Source organism: Mesoplodon densirostris, chromosome 12 (genome assembly GCF_025265405.1).
Source record: "Mesoplodon densirostris isolate mMesDen1 chromosome 12, mMesDen1 primary haplotype, whole genome shotgun sequence".
Taxonomy (NCBI): Eukaryota; Metazoa; Chordata; class Mammalia; order Artiodactyla; family Ziphiidae; genus Mesoplodon; species Mesoplodon densirostris.
In genome coordinates, this window is record NC_082672.1 from 73,312,456 (window position 1) to 73,326,966 (window position 14,511).

The 14,511-nt window shown below is 41.2% G+C and overlaps 2 protein-coding genes across 3 annotated transcripts; both read left to right on the top strand.

Moving 5' to 3' along the window:
- The first annotated feature begins 673 nt into the window (after positions 1-673).
- On the top strand, positions 674-4,291 carry LOC132500129 (uncharacterized). The gene is made up of 2 exons (XM_060115020.1): positions 674-899; positions 4,191-4,291. The coding sequence occupies exons 1-2, from the start codon at positions 861-863 to the stop codon at positions 4,284-4,286; spliced, it is 135 nt and encodes a 44-aa protein (XP_059971003.1). The 5' UTR covers positions 674-860; the 3' UTR covers positions 4,287-4,291.
- A 345-nt stretch (positions 4,292-4,636) lies between these two features.
- PTP4A1 (protein tyrosine phosphatase 4A1) lies at positions 4,637-9,547 on the top strand. Of its 2 annotated transcripts, none has more exons than XM_060115018.1 (5): positions 4,637-4,741; positions 5,872-5,964; positions 6,301-6,431; positions 7,355-7,429; positions 8,159-9,547. In XM_060115018.1, exons 1-5 carry the CDS (start codon positions 4,637-4,639, stop codon positions 8,274-8,276), a joined length of 522 nt encoding a protein of 173 aa, XP_059971001.1. In that variant the 3' UTR covers positions 8,277-9,547. The 2 variants fall into 2 exon arrangements, with proteins under 2 accessions (XP_059971001.1, XP_059971002.1); XM_060115019.1 differs by having other exon boundaries at positions 8,163-9,547.
- The last annotated feature ends 4,964 nt before the right edge of the window (positions 9,548-14,511 follow it).

The following is a 14,511-nucleotide window of genomic DNA, read 5'->3' on the forward strand; positions in this document are numbered from 1 at the left end:
GCGTGCGGAGCACGAAGGCGTGCCTAAGAGAGCCCGCGGGCGGCAGAGCGCTCCCGCCTTCCGCTGGATGGTCGCCGAAATACGACCTCCCCGCTCGAATGTGCCCGCACCTGCGCTCGCGCGGTCCGAGCCCGGGGGCCCAGGCACCCCAGGGGTCGTCGCCCGGCAGCCGTAGGGCCACAGAAACATTTGACGACGGGGATTGCAAGTCGCAGGTGCCACGGGAAACCGCAGGCAAAGCCGACTGCGGTCTGACCTACGGCAGAAGGAAGCAGGGCCGGGACTGAGACCCGGTTCCGGCCCCGAGGGGACTGCGCTTTCAGGCGAGGTCAACTGCAGGCCTCTCCTGGTGACGAGAGCGCACGCACTCGTCGGGGGGTTTTAAGGAGAAAGGGCGGCACCTCCTCCCTCTCCCGGCCTTCCCCCTCCCCTCCGTGTCCCTCCTCCGCCACTTCCCGCCCCCGCCGGGTGGCGCTCCGACTGCAGCGCGGCGCCATTCGTCAACCGGTTCACACCGGCAGCCGCCGCCGCTCCGTGACGTCCGCGGGGCGGGCCTCCGCCACCGCTCGTCGGCGCGCGACCTGGGGCCCGGCTGCGATTGGTGGCCGGGGGGCACGCACGTCAGGCGCGCTATAAATGGGAGGGCTTGTGACGCAAGGGCGCCTCGGCGCGCGTATTGGCCCCCTGGACTGCGGGCCGGTGAGGCTGCGCGCCCTTCTCGGAGCCGCTCGCTACAGACCGAGTCCGGTTCCCCCGCCGCCGTCACCGTCGCCGCAGCCCGCGAAGCCGCCTCCGCCGCCTCCGCCCCGCGACGACCGCCGCCGCCCCTGCCCTGCCGCCGCCGCCTCGGGACCGGCTGTATGATTAGGCCACAATCTTCAATGAGTAGACATATTCCTGTGAGTACCCGCGCCCCGCGCCGCCGTCTTTGTTCGGAGCCCGGCGCCCGCCCGCGTCCCGGCCCGAGTCCCGGTGGTCCTGGCGGCGGGCGGGTACCGGGGGCCGAGCCCGGGGCGCTGGGCTGGGCGCCCCGGCGGCGCGGTGGCCCAGAAGCCGCTTTGTGGCCGCTTCTTCCTCTGGGCGTATTGCGGGCCCGGCCGGCGCCCCGAGGCCCCTTTGTTTGCCGCGGGGCCCTGGGATCGGGGACGTGGCCCGGGTGGGGCGCGGGCTGCGCGTCACTGCGGCGGGCGCGCCCCCAGCCCCGGCGGGCGGGCGGGAGAGGCGGCTGCGCGCGGGCTGGGCAGGGTTCTCCGGCGCGGAGCCGGCGGGACTGGGCCTGTGGGCTACCGTGCGCTCCGCGCCCGGGACCGGCGCTCGGACAAAATGGCCTCGGCGCCGCACTGAAGGCGCGGCGCGAACCCGTGACCCGGGCCGGCGCGGCCTCGCCAGGTAAGCCGGCCGCCGCGGGGGGCGCGCCCCGCCCCGGGCCGCGGGAGCGAGTCCAGGCTTGTCCTGCGCCGGGGCGGGCTGGGCCGGCGGCGTCTTGCGATCGCGGGCTCTTGGGCTGTGCCTGAGTGTCCCCTGGCGCGCCGTGTGCTTGCCTTCTGTTGGCTTGTGGCGCCGTGGCGAGCCACACCCACGGCTGTGAGTCTGAGCTTGTGCCCGTGGAACCCGCTACCGTTCCCAGTGTGTGAGGTTGTTGCGCTGTTTCTGGCACCGTGGGCTTGCTTGGGATCCAGATTGTGAGCCAGTGCTTCCTGGTACTCTCTCTCTCTCTCTCTCTCTCTTTTTCTTTCTTATTTTTGGCCTCACCGAGCCACTTTTGTGGGATCTTAGTTCCCTGAGCAGGCATCGAACCTGGGCTTTGGGCACTGGGAGCGAGGAGTTCTAACCCCGGACGGCCAGGGAAGTCCCATCTTGTTACTCTTTTCGTATAAATTTTGTTTGATGGCAGTAGAAAAGTTGGAGACCAGGAAACCAGATCATCCCCAGGAGTGAGCAGTATGTTTTTTTACACATGCTTTATTCCGGGTGTGTTATCTAAAGCACAAGTAGATGTGGAACAGACTCGCCAACGAACCGTTGGACACAACAGAGATTTGTTGCTCGGACTCTGCAGTAGGACAGATCGGCTTAGGCTTCTGCACAGAAATTGGTCCCCCATGCCCCGTGTGTATTATTGCGGTTATATGCAGTGGGAGGGGAAAAATTTCTTGGTATTTCCAGACTTCCTATCATGGATAGTTTTTCCTGGGGCAGAGAAGTGGGGAATAGGGGAGTGTCTCGGGCAGAAGAGAAAGATGTTAGGTATTAGTGGTCATTTCTGCGCTTGTGGAAATCCACCGTTCGTCTGTCCGTCGTCGTCCCGTACCCGTCCCCCACCCCCACCCCGCCAGCCACTGGGTGCCTCCACTCAGTAAAAACAACCAGGTCACCAAAAGACTTATTTCTGTATTGCTTTCTGTGCTTTCTCATGAAACCGCTTGTTTGAAAGGGGTGGATATGGCCAAAGTCAGCTATAACAGGAACTTCAGCTGTTCAGTATGGAAGTCGGTGGTGTGCAATGCTGTCTCTTCAGAAATCGGCTTTCAGTTGAAAAAAGGTAGTACCGGAAATCAGAATACTGAGATAAAAGCCCTTGACCTTAACAGCTTTGCAGATCACTTTAATTCATTGTCATTGGAAAGGTGCCAGAATACACTTTTTATTCTAAGGAATTAGTGTGTAAGATTTGAAGGGAAAGTAGAATTGAAATTATTTCCAGTTACTGCCGTCACACTGTTAACAGAACAAAGTCCTCAGTGGCCGTTTAATCACTAATTTTCTTAGCCCAGCTCACAAGTCGATGAAGTAACATCTGAGGGTGGGTTTGAACAAATTTGGATTAATGAAAGTTACCTTCCTTATGGGACACCTATTAAGACATGATTCGTGAGGCTAGTTCCTTTATTTTTCACAGAAAAATGAACTGGGTTTTTGACTTAATGTTTTCTGTGATTGGCTAGATCTTCATATGAATTACTGTTCAAAACTTAGCAGCGTTCTTTTAGAAACTATAACTAGTGTGGGACTCAGTGAAAATGAGATGAGATAGTTTGAATGTAGTTTTAAGCCTTTTTTAATGCTTAAGTTTAAACTTAAGCATAGTAAACTAAGAGAATCTTTTGATTACAAAAGATTTTATTTGGTAATTTATCCATGAGAATACCTGTGAAGAGTTTGGGGCAGTGGCTGGCTCTCAGTGCTCTTGTTGACCTGCTGTTAATTTTTTCTTTTTTTTTTTTTAGTCCTCTGTTTGCTCCCAACCACACAAGCTCTTTGTAAACTACTTGGAAGAAGACTAACATCAACATCAATGTTTTCCGTGTATATATTATGAAAATACCCTGTGAATATTCATGTATTTGATACTAACATAAAATTGATTTAGATCTTTAAGGGGAACTTGGGGAAAGTCTAATTGGTGGTAGCAGTTACCTTGCTTTTGAGACCCGTAAAAGAAATGTAAGGTAATTTACACCATCCCACCACCACCTCTCTCTACTTTTTCTTTCAATTAGATTTCAGTTTAAGACAGGATAACTGAAATTTCGGTTTTAAAATACAAGACTATTACAATTATGAACGTCTTTTTTATAGTTATAAATAGGAGTTCTGTGTATATGTGTAAGTGTGTGTGTGTGTGTGCGCGCGCACGTGCACACATGAACTTATGTTTCACGTAAGTTGAAAACTTGATTTCAAATTGATTAACTCCCAGAGACTCAGATGAGATATATCTGTTAAAGGGGAATGAAAATTTAATAGGTTGTTAAGAATCAAATGAAATAGTATATATGGGAGCATCTTGAAAACCAGTTTCGTTTTTTTTTAAGAATATATTGACTAATATATTGAAGTTTTGTAATACATAAAAACATTTTGGTAGTTGGAAAAATCAGTGTAGAAAGTTGTACATAATAATTTAGAAGAATGTAAAGCAAGTAGCCAGGTTTTAAAAGGAGTAATTAATAGAAGAATGTATGTAAGGGATATTCACCAAATGTAACAATGATGCGAGGGGTATTAAAGTAATCCTTGCTTATTGATTTAATCTGTAATCACCCTTGTATTTTTGTGGTTCAAGTAAAAGTTTAAAAGGTGGCTTTGGCCCAGATTTGGAAAGATCGTTGTGCACTTAAACACCGTCAAAGCATAACATGTTCCTTTTGAATTGAAAACAACTTTTTTTCTCTCTTTCTTTTAAACAGCAGTTCTGTGGTGTTCTTGGTCACACATTTATGGAGTTTCTGAAGGGCAGTGGAGATTACTGCCAGGCACAGCACGACCTCTATGCAGACAAGTGAACTGTAGAAATTCATTACTACTCCACCAAGAAGCCCCCATAAGAGTGGTGAACCTGGACACAGAAGTGTTGAATTGAAATCCACAGAGCATTCTTTACAAGAGTTCTGACCTGGATGGGGTAAACCTCAGTGCACTTCCTTTCTCTTGCCTCAGTATTACTGGATTGAAGAATTGCTGCTTCTTGTCAGGAGGTTCATTTCATTTCCCATTACTCCCAACTTCATACTCAAAAGCACTGAGAATTTCAAGTGGAGTATATTGAAGTAGACTCAGTTTCTTTGCGTCATTTCTGTATTCAGTCTTTTAAATTCTTTCATAACCCTACTGAGTGTTTTTTAACTAAATTAACATGGCTCGAATGAACCGCCCAGCTCCTGTGGAAATCACTTACAAGAACATGAGATTTCTTATTACACACAATCCAACTAATGCGACCTTAAACAAATTTATAGAGGTGAGTTTTGATGCTTTTTAATGTCTTAAACTGATTGTAGTTCAATAGTGGAGCCTTTTATGTAACAAAATAAAATATTTTGGAAATTGTGAGGTGCTATGACTACAGTTCCAGCTCTCAGAAATACCAGTGTCTTTACGTTAGAGGTGAATTATTTTATACATTTTGAGGAGAACATGTACTTGGGTTAGTTTAGATTTATCAGTTAATATCTAGTTCTTCATGCCTCACAGTTTGCTTGATTTAAATGTATATGTGGACAGTATAACAGTATTACTCTTATCTTACTAGAAGTTTGTTGGAGGGAGGCTCCGCGGGTTTTTCACATATTTGCTTATTAGCATAATGCCTGATACTATAAACCAGGATTAGTTTATGTCTTGGCCCCCTTTTGATGCTTAGAATGCAATTATCAGCTACTGATCTACTAATTCTATTTCTGGAAGGATTGTAATGCTGAATAATTTATTTGGATGCATACACATTTTATTTTATAAATATCTATATAATCAGAAACAACAAATAGGCCTTCCAGATCATAGAAATACTTTTATCTTTGATTGTCGTCTATATGTTTTAAATGCCAGAAGAATTATAATTAATAATAATGCATTATGAGTCTTAAAGCCTCTAGTCTTAAATGGTGTGGGGTGTTTACACTGCATTTTTGAGATTTTACTCTCTGAACATACTTTTAAGGCTCTATACACTATACACTGTGCACTGCAAATGAGCAAAAGTTTAAAGAGTTAATATAAGTCAAGTCAGATTACTTATCGTCATGAGTGATTCCTTTGTTCCTCAGTTGCTTCTCATCCTCTTTTTTTAGCGCTTCATCTAGCCAAGGTTACCTTGACTATAAACAACTTCAGTATGTGAAGGGCCTTGGGATTTTTTTTAACATAAAATTTATTAAAAATATGTGATGTTTAACAATTCCCTTTCCTTTTAATGCTATTTTAGTATTGTCACTTAAAACAAGACTTGTGACAATAAGACTTAACAAGACCATGTTAAACATACATGATTTTCTGTTAACCTGTTAGAGAGGTGATCAAAATGACAAATGGTGAGCAAGAGTGACGTGGTTATGAAGACTTCATATGCTTTTTTACATATGTTTTATCCAGGAACTTAAGAAGTACGGAGTTACCACAGTAGTAAGAGTATGTGAAGCAACGTACGACACTAGTCTTGTGGAGAAAGAAGGCATCCATGTTCTCGTAAGTGTTTAATGGTTCCCATGTGTTCACAGTGCTGTGCTGCCGAAGTTTATTCAGATAAACCACTGGCTTCAGAAAGCTTAATTGTTTCAGTTGTTGCAAAAGTATACACTGTCTTAAGGTCCAAATAAAGGTGAAAGTTGAGCAGAGGTTTGAAGCAATAAAAGATCTTTATAAAGACTCAGCATGTATTTGCATTTCATTGACAGTGGGGTTTCATAAAACACTTGTTTAAACGTTAAAAGAAAATGCTTCTGGTAACATTTGGGTGTTAGAGTTTTAGAATTATTATACCAATTACATTAAAAGTCTAAAACTTGTATTCTTTTGACTTAGGATTGGCCTTTTGATGATGGCGCACCACCATCTAACCAGATTGTTGATGATTGGTTAAGTCTTGTGAAAATTAAGTTTCGTGAAGACCCTGGTTGTTGTATTGCCGTTCATTGTGTTGCAGGCCTTGGGAGGTAAGAGAATTTCTTAAACCCATATAATGATACTGGTCTTCATTCTAGTTAAAGCTTGGTTTTGACTCCCGTAAAGACGCGGTTGTCAGTTTGTGAATCAATTTGCTTTGTTAGGTTACTTACTGAGTTATATTTAAAAGTAGGTGAGTGTAGCAGTAATGTGTTCCAGTACATTTGGAACTGACAGATGCTATCCCTGAAATTTATACTTGCCTATGTGGGCGGAATACTTAATTGTGTGTTCTAGGTTGTATCCGTAGTATTGGGAATCACTGTCCAAGCTCATTGGAAAAAGGATCATGAATTGTCTCTAAGGTGTTTTTGCACTGCATATGGTGAGTTTGTGGCAGGGTTCTTGGTCCTGGAGAATCCTGATTCAGTAGGAAGTCATTACACAGCAGTGCCAAAATATACGTGTCCGTAGTTGTAAATTGCTACCACCACCCTCGTCCCCCACTGCTCAGACCATGGCCCTGGGGAGGCTGGCGTGAAACTTATGTCACAATCTCATTGATAATAAAACAAAGAGAGCAGTTTTTTCCAGAAGATCTTTAAGTGGAAAGTATTTTTCACTGCTTGGAATTTAGAAAATATTGTCCACATGTGTCACAATTTACCCTCTCCCTTAAATTTTTTCAAGACTGCTCTCCAGTGATACAGGTCTTAATTTCTAGGCTTATTTGTATTAGTTAAGGACATAGTTGTCTTTTTGGTTATAGATTAAAAACCTGGGTTTGATATGAAAATACTGATACTTTATTAATTTAATTTTTAACATAAAGTCCAACATTTTCCATAGGTATTAACATAGGAAGTGCAGTAAATAATAGTGCTTTCGGATTGGGGAATGTTGAATTGGGGAGTATTGAATTTTCCAGGATTTGACTTTGAAAAATAATTTACTATAATTCTTACCTTACCAGAGCTCCAGTGCTTGTCGCCCTAGCATTAATTGAAGGTGGAATGAAATACGAAGATGCAGTACAGTTCATCAGACAGTATGTATTTAATACGTTCTTTCCGTTTGCACTTTTTATTTCCTCGTTGAATGGTAACGAATTTAAATATATTACTAGGAAAGCAATTTCTTTCCAAGAGCCGATCTGACCATTTTGTTCATTTTTAAGATAGTATTACCACCAGGGAATATCTTACTTGTTTGCATTCCATGTAGATATTCATTACAAAGATTCTAATCCAGTAATAATTCTGTAAATTATTGTTTTAAAATTCTTGATTGAATATGTTGCTTGTTTATCTGTCCTTTTATTGAAGTATAGTTAGTTAAAATGCACAGATATCAAAGGTAGATGAATGGATGGTAACAGCCAAATAAAATAACCACTCAGTGCAATACACAGAATATTTTGATCATTTCAGGAAGTGCCCTCATGCTGTTTGTAGTCATCTTGCCAGCCACCAGGGGCAATCTCTTTTTGACTCATATTACAATAAGTTAGTTTTGCCTTTTCTTGGACTTTATATAAATGAATTTCTAAGTTTGGACTATTTTATAACTACCTCTCAAAAAGACTTAGAAAATTAACTTTTTACGGCCCTTTTCCCATTTACACATGGATGCTGATCCATATTTCTACATTAAGTCACAATGTAATAATCAAAAAATAAATTGCTATAAGAAAGGTGATGATTGCCTCCTATAGAACAGTAAATGTTAATTATAGAGGGACTTTGCTTTAATTTGTCTTTTGTTTTCTTCGTTCTAGAAAGCGGCGAGGAGCTTTTAACAGCAAGCAACTTTTGTATTTGGAGAAGTATCGTCCTAAAATGCGGCTGCGCTTCAAAGACTCTAATGGTCATAGAAACAACTGTTGCATTCAGTAAAACTGGGGTGCCTGATGCAATTGCTTGGAAGTGGAACCTAGACAGGACAGGATTTGTCGTACATGTTAGCCAGCATGTTGGCTTGGTAAAGTCTGATGAAGCTTCCATAGGAGTGTTGAAATGCAGTTTTACCAGGCCACAAGGCTGGCAGAATTGCACCCTCTATGTTTGGGTTAAGATTAACCTACTTGGACACTTAGCAAAGGATTCTTGCTGTTCAGCATTTAAAATGTGCTTATCATTTGTACCAATTGACTTTTCCTGAAATCATGCAGTATGGAGTCATTCATGTCTTTAAATCTGTTTCCATGCCAGATTCTTATCAGTATATAAGAAATTTAGAAAGACTAGGTGCCAAAATACCCAGCACAATTCTTGTTGTTTTTAGTATCATGTCGAACTAAAATCCCAGGAACTATGAAAACTCTGGACCTTATGTGTTTTATTCTTTCCATCATTTCAAACATAGAAAGTAGGGCCTATAAGGTTATTTGCTCACAGTATGTTTACATCTTCCACAGTCATACCAGTATACATCCGATTTGCTCGTTTGCTTTTTTTTAATTAACCAAGTCTTACCAGTGATTATTTAATGTCTTTCTATAAATCTCATTTTGTGCTGTCATGGAAGACCTCCATTTTGAAAATCTACATTGTACAGAAGCACATGTCTTTAATGTCTCCAGACAAAAAAGCCTTACAGTTAATTTTAATGTTTGCACTTTGGGGTGCAACTTACAGGGAGGGCCTGGAAAAGGAATGGGAGGGGGCTATTAAGTATTTTTAGTAAAATGTTGCCTTTGTCTTGTGCAGAACATGTAGAATATGCGCTTTAATTTAGTAAATATTTTTTTAAAAGGTAGAAATACTTTGTTATTGTAGCTAAAACAATTCTTAATCATAAAATTTCTAAAATTCTTGTAATTTTTTTTCAAAGTTATCTGAAGTTGTTTACCAACTTATTTTTTTTTAAGTGTGATTCCCAACCTTTCTTGCAAAAAAAAAAAAAACAAAGTGGGTTTCTGCTAATGAATTGAGCAGACATTTAATATTTTATATGCCTTTTGAGCTGTGTAACTTAATATTTGGATACTTGACAATTTGTTTTATTATGTGATTGATAAAATGGTTATGTGTATTAATGTCAGCTCAACCATATATTTATACTGTCCGGGAACATGTGGTTATAGTTCTGTGGGAGAAATAATTTGTCAGTGTTCACCAGCTTGTAAAAATCTAGTGCAAGAGCTTAAACATTAAATAAATGATGAAATGCATTTATCGTCATTGAAGTTGTTTTGCTTAAAGTTAACTTATTTTGTAGAAAACGATATGAAAGAATTGCACTTGCTGCCATTTGAAGCGTGGATTTTTTTTTAGCAAATGAAGGATTAAATGAAGTTGGCGTTGTGATAAGCTCCTTATAATTAGGCAGGGAACTATTTAATATTAAAAGTGCTTTCCGGGCTTCCCTGGTGGCGCAGTAGTTGAGAGTCCGCCTGTCGATGCAGGGGAGACGGGTTCGTTTCCCGGTACGGGAAGATCCACATGCCACGGAGAGGCTGGGCCCATGAGCCATGGCCGCTGAGCCTGCACTTCCGGAGCCTGTGCTCTGCGATGGGAGAGGCCACAACAGTGAGAGGCCCGCGTACCGAAAAAAAAAATGCTTTCCATTATAAACTTTTTTAAAGGTTTAGATAATCATGAACCAATGTACTCTTATGTACTGAGGAGAAACTGTCGTGGAGGAAGGCCATGATTTGAAGCTCAGTTCCACCAACTAAGTGGTTTTGGGCAACTTAACTTCTTAGCATCAGTTTTCTCATTAGCATATCAATAAGTACATACCTTTATAGGTTTTGAAATTAATTCAGGCATAAATCTTTGGCATATGAGGTGTTACGTTTCCTTCAGTAATCTGAAGTACTTTTGCATAGCTCGTGTTAATCTAAAAGGGAGAGATGTCCTTGTCTGATAACCCTTTTTTAAAAAAAATAGCTACAACTGAGTAAAAGCCTCAAAATTTGAGTAAAAAGACGATACACCACCTTATGTTTTAAAGAACTTGCTTCCATTTTTTCATACCAGTTTAGCATTTAATATACTCCATTCTTGAAACTTAGGCCAGTTGTATGCATTAAGTAGTGAATGGAAGAATTAGTAATTCTATAATTTGACATATTGCCAGACTAATCAGTTGATTAATGTAGCTATCATAGCTACTTACATATTAAAGATCTTATTATCAGGTAATTTTCATAATTCAATTACCTTATCCTATATTAGTTATCCCACATTTACACATAAGGAATATGAGCCTCTAGTTAGGAGATGAGCTCATAAGTGGTAAAAACTCAGGGACTGAAAACCTGTGTGACTGTCCATTCTACCACACAGCCGTGACTATATATGCCTGGCCATTTTTTTATGTTACCAGTTGTTAAAGCTCTTATAATGAGTTTTCAAACTCCTGCCTATGAAACCCATTTTGTTTAAGGACAAAGTGTTCCACAACACTGATTTTGTAAATTTCTTCATTTAGATTAAAACCCTTTTTATTTCTGCAGAAAATCCCTTTTGAATTAAGTCAGGATAGGCTAAGATACGCTGCAGAAACGACCAACCCTGAGAGTAATGGATTTATGTGTCATCTTATCAGAGGGACCCAAGCTGTTGGAGCATCTACTCTGGGACAGTGCTTGTGACAGAAGGCAAAAGCTTTGGAGCGTCACAAATTTCTTGACTAAGAAATCATGCTTAATCACTTTTATTCAACTCATTGGACAGAACTGGCCACTCAGCACAGGAAATGAAATCTATCGTGTACTGAAAAGCCAGAAATACACAGCGTTAATCACTACCACATCACTTATAAGTGGATTTATATTTAAAGAGTATATCTACAGCAACATCCCACAGAACTGAAATATTAAACATAGGGGATAAGGTTTCCAAACAACCAAAATAGAGGTCAAGAAGTTTAGTACTTATTGAAGTGTGTGCTTATTAGGGAATCATAGGTGCTTATTTAAGCCTGTTTAATCTTTAAATAAAACTAAGGTAGCTGTGGTAATTTGGTTTACTAGTTAGTGTTACATATATACGACTTATGTTTGCTAGGATTTACTCAAGTATTAAATGCCAAATTTAATTATCAGATGCTTTTTGTAAATCCAATACATACATATCATTCGAGGAAAGAAGCACTTTTTCTTTCTGAAAGTAACAGTCTGGTTTGTTGGCAGGGCTGGGGCAAAAGAAGAAGCAAAATTCTAGCGCTGAAAGAGCTATTGAATTTTCAGTTGACTAGAATCAGGAAATTGTGCAGTAGTTCCATAGGTGTTCATTGAGTGAACATTATATGCCATGTATTTGGCACTGAAGACAAAGTGATTAGGACAAACTTGGTCCCTGCCTTCATGGAATTTAGACTAGCGCATCAAATATAAACTTAAACTGCTGAGTATAGCATAATAAAAGCCAGTGTATCTAATCCAACAACCTCTACCTAAAGGTTCTGGCTTGCAAAAGAAGTATGTTAAAACACCCCTGCTGCAAAAGTATATTCAAATAATTTTCATGGGTAGCTATCAGGTAAATGCCATTAGCATACAGATTCAAAGAAAGCAAATATTTAGACGTTAATTAAATGATAGTTGTAGTTAAGACTGATACATATGCTGTGCATGAAAATTAATACTGCCAGGTTTGATAGGGCTCACTGGTGCATCAAACTAAACCATCATGAAGTGCAGCTCAAACACCAAAAACTTGACAAGGTGAACTTCCAAATCTTGGCATTGAGTTATTTGGTCACACATATGGAATAAGTCGTTCCTGCGGAGGATCTAAAATTACCAACAATTTCTACTTGAAAAAATTTTCTGCCCACTAATTCTACCTCCTGATGGATGAAAAAAGGCTACCATGACTTAGTTCCAACAACCCTGACAGTGTAGGCTGCTTCTCTCACTTATTTTTTCTTTCTTTGAAAATTTTATTTTTTTGTAACCATAAAACATAGTCAAAACTAGTACTAGTAACTTTTCATTTGACGACAACATATGGTGTCCTTAAGTGCAAGCAGTTTGCAAGAGATGTATTGGTTGCAAATATTGCTTACAAAGTCATCAAAAGATTTTTTTTAAAAAAAGGTTATCTTGGTAACTTACTTTGTTAAGTCCTTCGCACTGTTCTCATTTTTGACACAGCTTGCTTCTCAGTACTTTTCAGATTTTGGAAAGTTAAAGAGAGGCAACGTGCTTCACTTACTGCTTTGCACTTGCTTGAGAGAACTAATCATTTCCTCCATGGTATGGAAGGCACAGGAACAGTTAACACAGATCTAGTTCACAAAACTAAATAGTTCCCTGTTCCTTTGAAATCAGACCTTCAAAAGGTGCTCTTATTATCCTACTTGAAATATACAAAAATAAATTCCCAAACCCAATAGAAAGTAAAATTATTTTTTTCCTCTTCCAACATCTCACTACTGGTGGAGAGCTCCAAGATGGTGAGAGAGAAAGATGTAGAGATCACCCTCCTCCCCACAAATGCATCACAAATACATCCACATGTGGAACAACTCCTACAGAACACTTACTGAATGCTGGCAGAACACCTCAGACCTCCCAAAAGGAAAGAAACTCCCCATGTACGTGGCTGTGTGGCTGACAGGGTCCTGGTGCTCCAGCTGGGTGTCAGGCTGTGCCTCTGAAGTGGGAGAGCTGAGTTCAGGAACTTGGTCCACACAAGACCACCCAGCTCCACATAATATCAAACCGCAAAATTCCTCCCAGAGTGCTCCATCTCAACGCTAAGACCCAGCTCCACTCAACGACTAGCAAGCTACAGTGCTAGACACCCTATGCCAAACAGCTAGCAAGACAGGAACACAACCCCACCCATTAGCAGAGAGGCTGCCTAAAATCATAATAAGGTCACACACACCCCAAAACACACCACCAGACGAGGTCCTGCCCACCAGAAAGAAAAGTACCAGCCTCATCCACCAGAACACAGGCACCAGTCCCCTCCACCAGGAAGCCTACACAACCCACTGAAGCAACCTTAGCCACTGGGGGCAGACACCAAAAACATCAGGAACTATGAACCTGCAGCCTGTGAAAAGGAGACCCCAAACACAGTAAATTAATCAAAACGAGAAGACAGAGAAGCACACAACAGATGAAGGAGCAAGGTAAAAACCCACCAGAGCAGGAAATAGGCAGTCTACCTGAAAACAAATTAAGAGTAATGATAGTAAAGATGATCCAAAATCTTGGAAATAGAATGGAGAAAATACAAGAAACTTTTAACAAGGACCTAGAAGAACTAAAGAGCAAACAAACAATGATGAAAAACACAATAAATGAAATTAAAACTTCTCGAGAAAGAATCAATAGCAGAATAACTGAGGCAGAAGAAGAAATAAGTAACCTGGAAGATAAAATAGTGGAAATAACTACTGCAGAGCAGAATAAAGAAAAAAAATGAAAAGAATTGAGGACAGTCTCAGAGACTTCTGGGACAATATTAAACGCACCAACATTCGAATTATAGGGGTCCCAGAAGAGGAAGAGAAAAAAAAAGGGACTGAGAAAATATTTGAAGATATTATAGTTGAAAACTTCCGGAATATGGGAGAGGAAATAGTCAATCAAGTCCAGGAAGCCCAGAGAGTCACCTACAGGAAAAATCCAAGGATAAACACACCAAGGCACATATTTATTGAACTGTTAAAAACAAAAACTATTAAAAGCAGCAAGGGAAAAACAACACATAATATATAAGGGAATCCCCATAAGGTTAACAGCTGATCTTTCAGCAGAAACTCTGCAAGCCAGAAGGGAGTGGCAGGATATATAGGGAAAAACCTACAACCAAGATTACTCTACCCAGCAAGAATCTCATTCAGATTCGACAGAGTAATTAAAACCTTTACAGACAAGAAAAGCCTAAGAGAATTCAGTACCACCAAACTAGCTTTACAAAAAATGTAAAAGAACTTCTCTAGCAAGAAACACAAGAGGAGGAAAAGACCTACAATAACAAACCCAAAACAATTAAGAAAATGGTAATTGGAACATACATACTGATAATTACATTAAATGTAAATGGATTAAATGCTCCAACCCAAAGACATAGACTGGCTGAATGGAAAGAAAAACAAGACCCTTATATATGCTGTCTGCAAGAGACACACTTCAGATGTAGGGACACATACAGACTGAAA

Bases quoted from the DNA above. Each gene is read 5' to 3' on its own strand.
- PTP4A1 (XM_060115019.1), top strand. From the start codon at position 4,637: ATGGCTCGAATGAACCGCCCAGCTCCTGTGGAAATCACTTACAAGAAC. The intron at 4,742-5,871 runs GTGAGTTTTGAT...TGTTTTATCCAG, and splicing joins CCTTAAACAAATTTATAGAG to GAACTTAAGAAGTACGGAGT. The intron at 5,965-6,300 runs GTAAGTGTTTAA...CTTTTGACTTAG, and splicing joins AAGAAGGCATCCATGTTCTC to GATTGGCCTTTTGATGATGG.
- LOC132500129 (XM_060115020.1), top strand. From the start codon at position 861: ATGATTAGGCCACAATCTTCAATGAGTAGACATATTCCT. The intron at 900-4,190 runs GTGAGTACCCGC...TCTTTTAAACAG, and splicing joins CAATGAGTAGACATATTCCT to CAGTTCTGTGGTGTTCTTGG.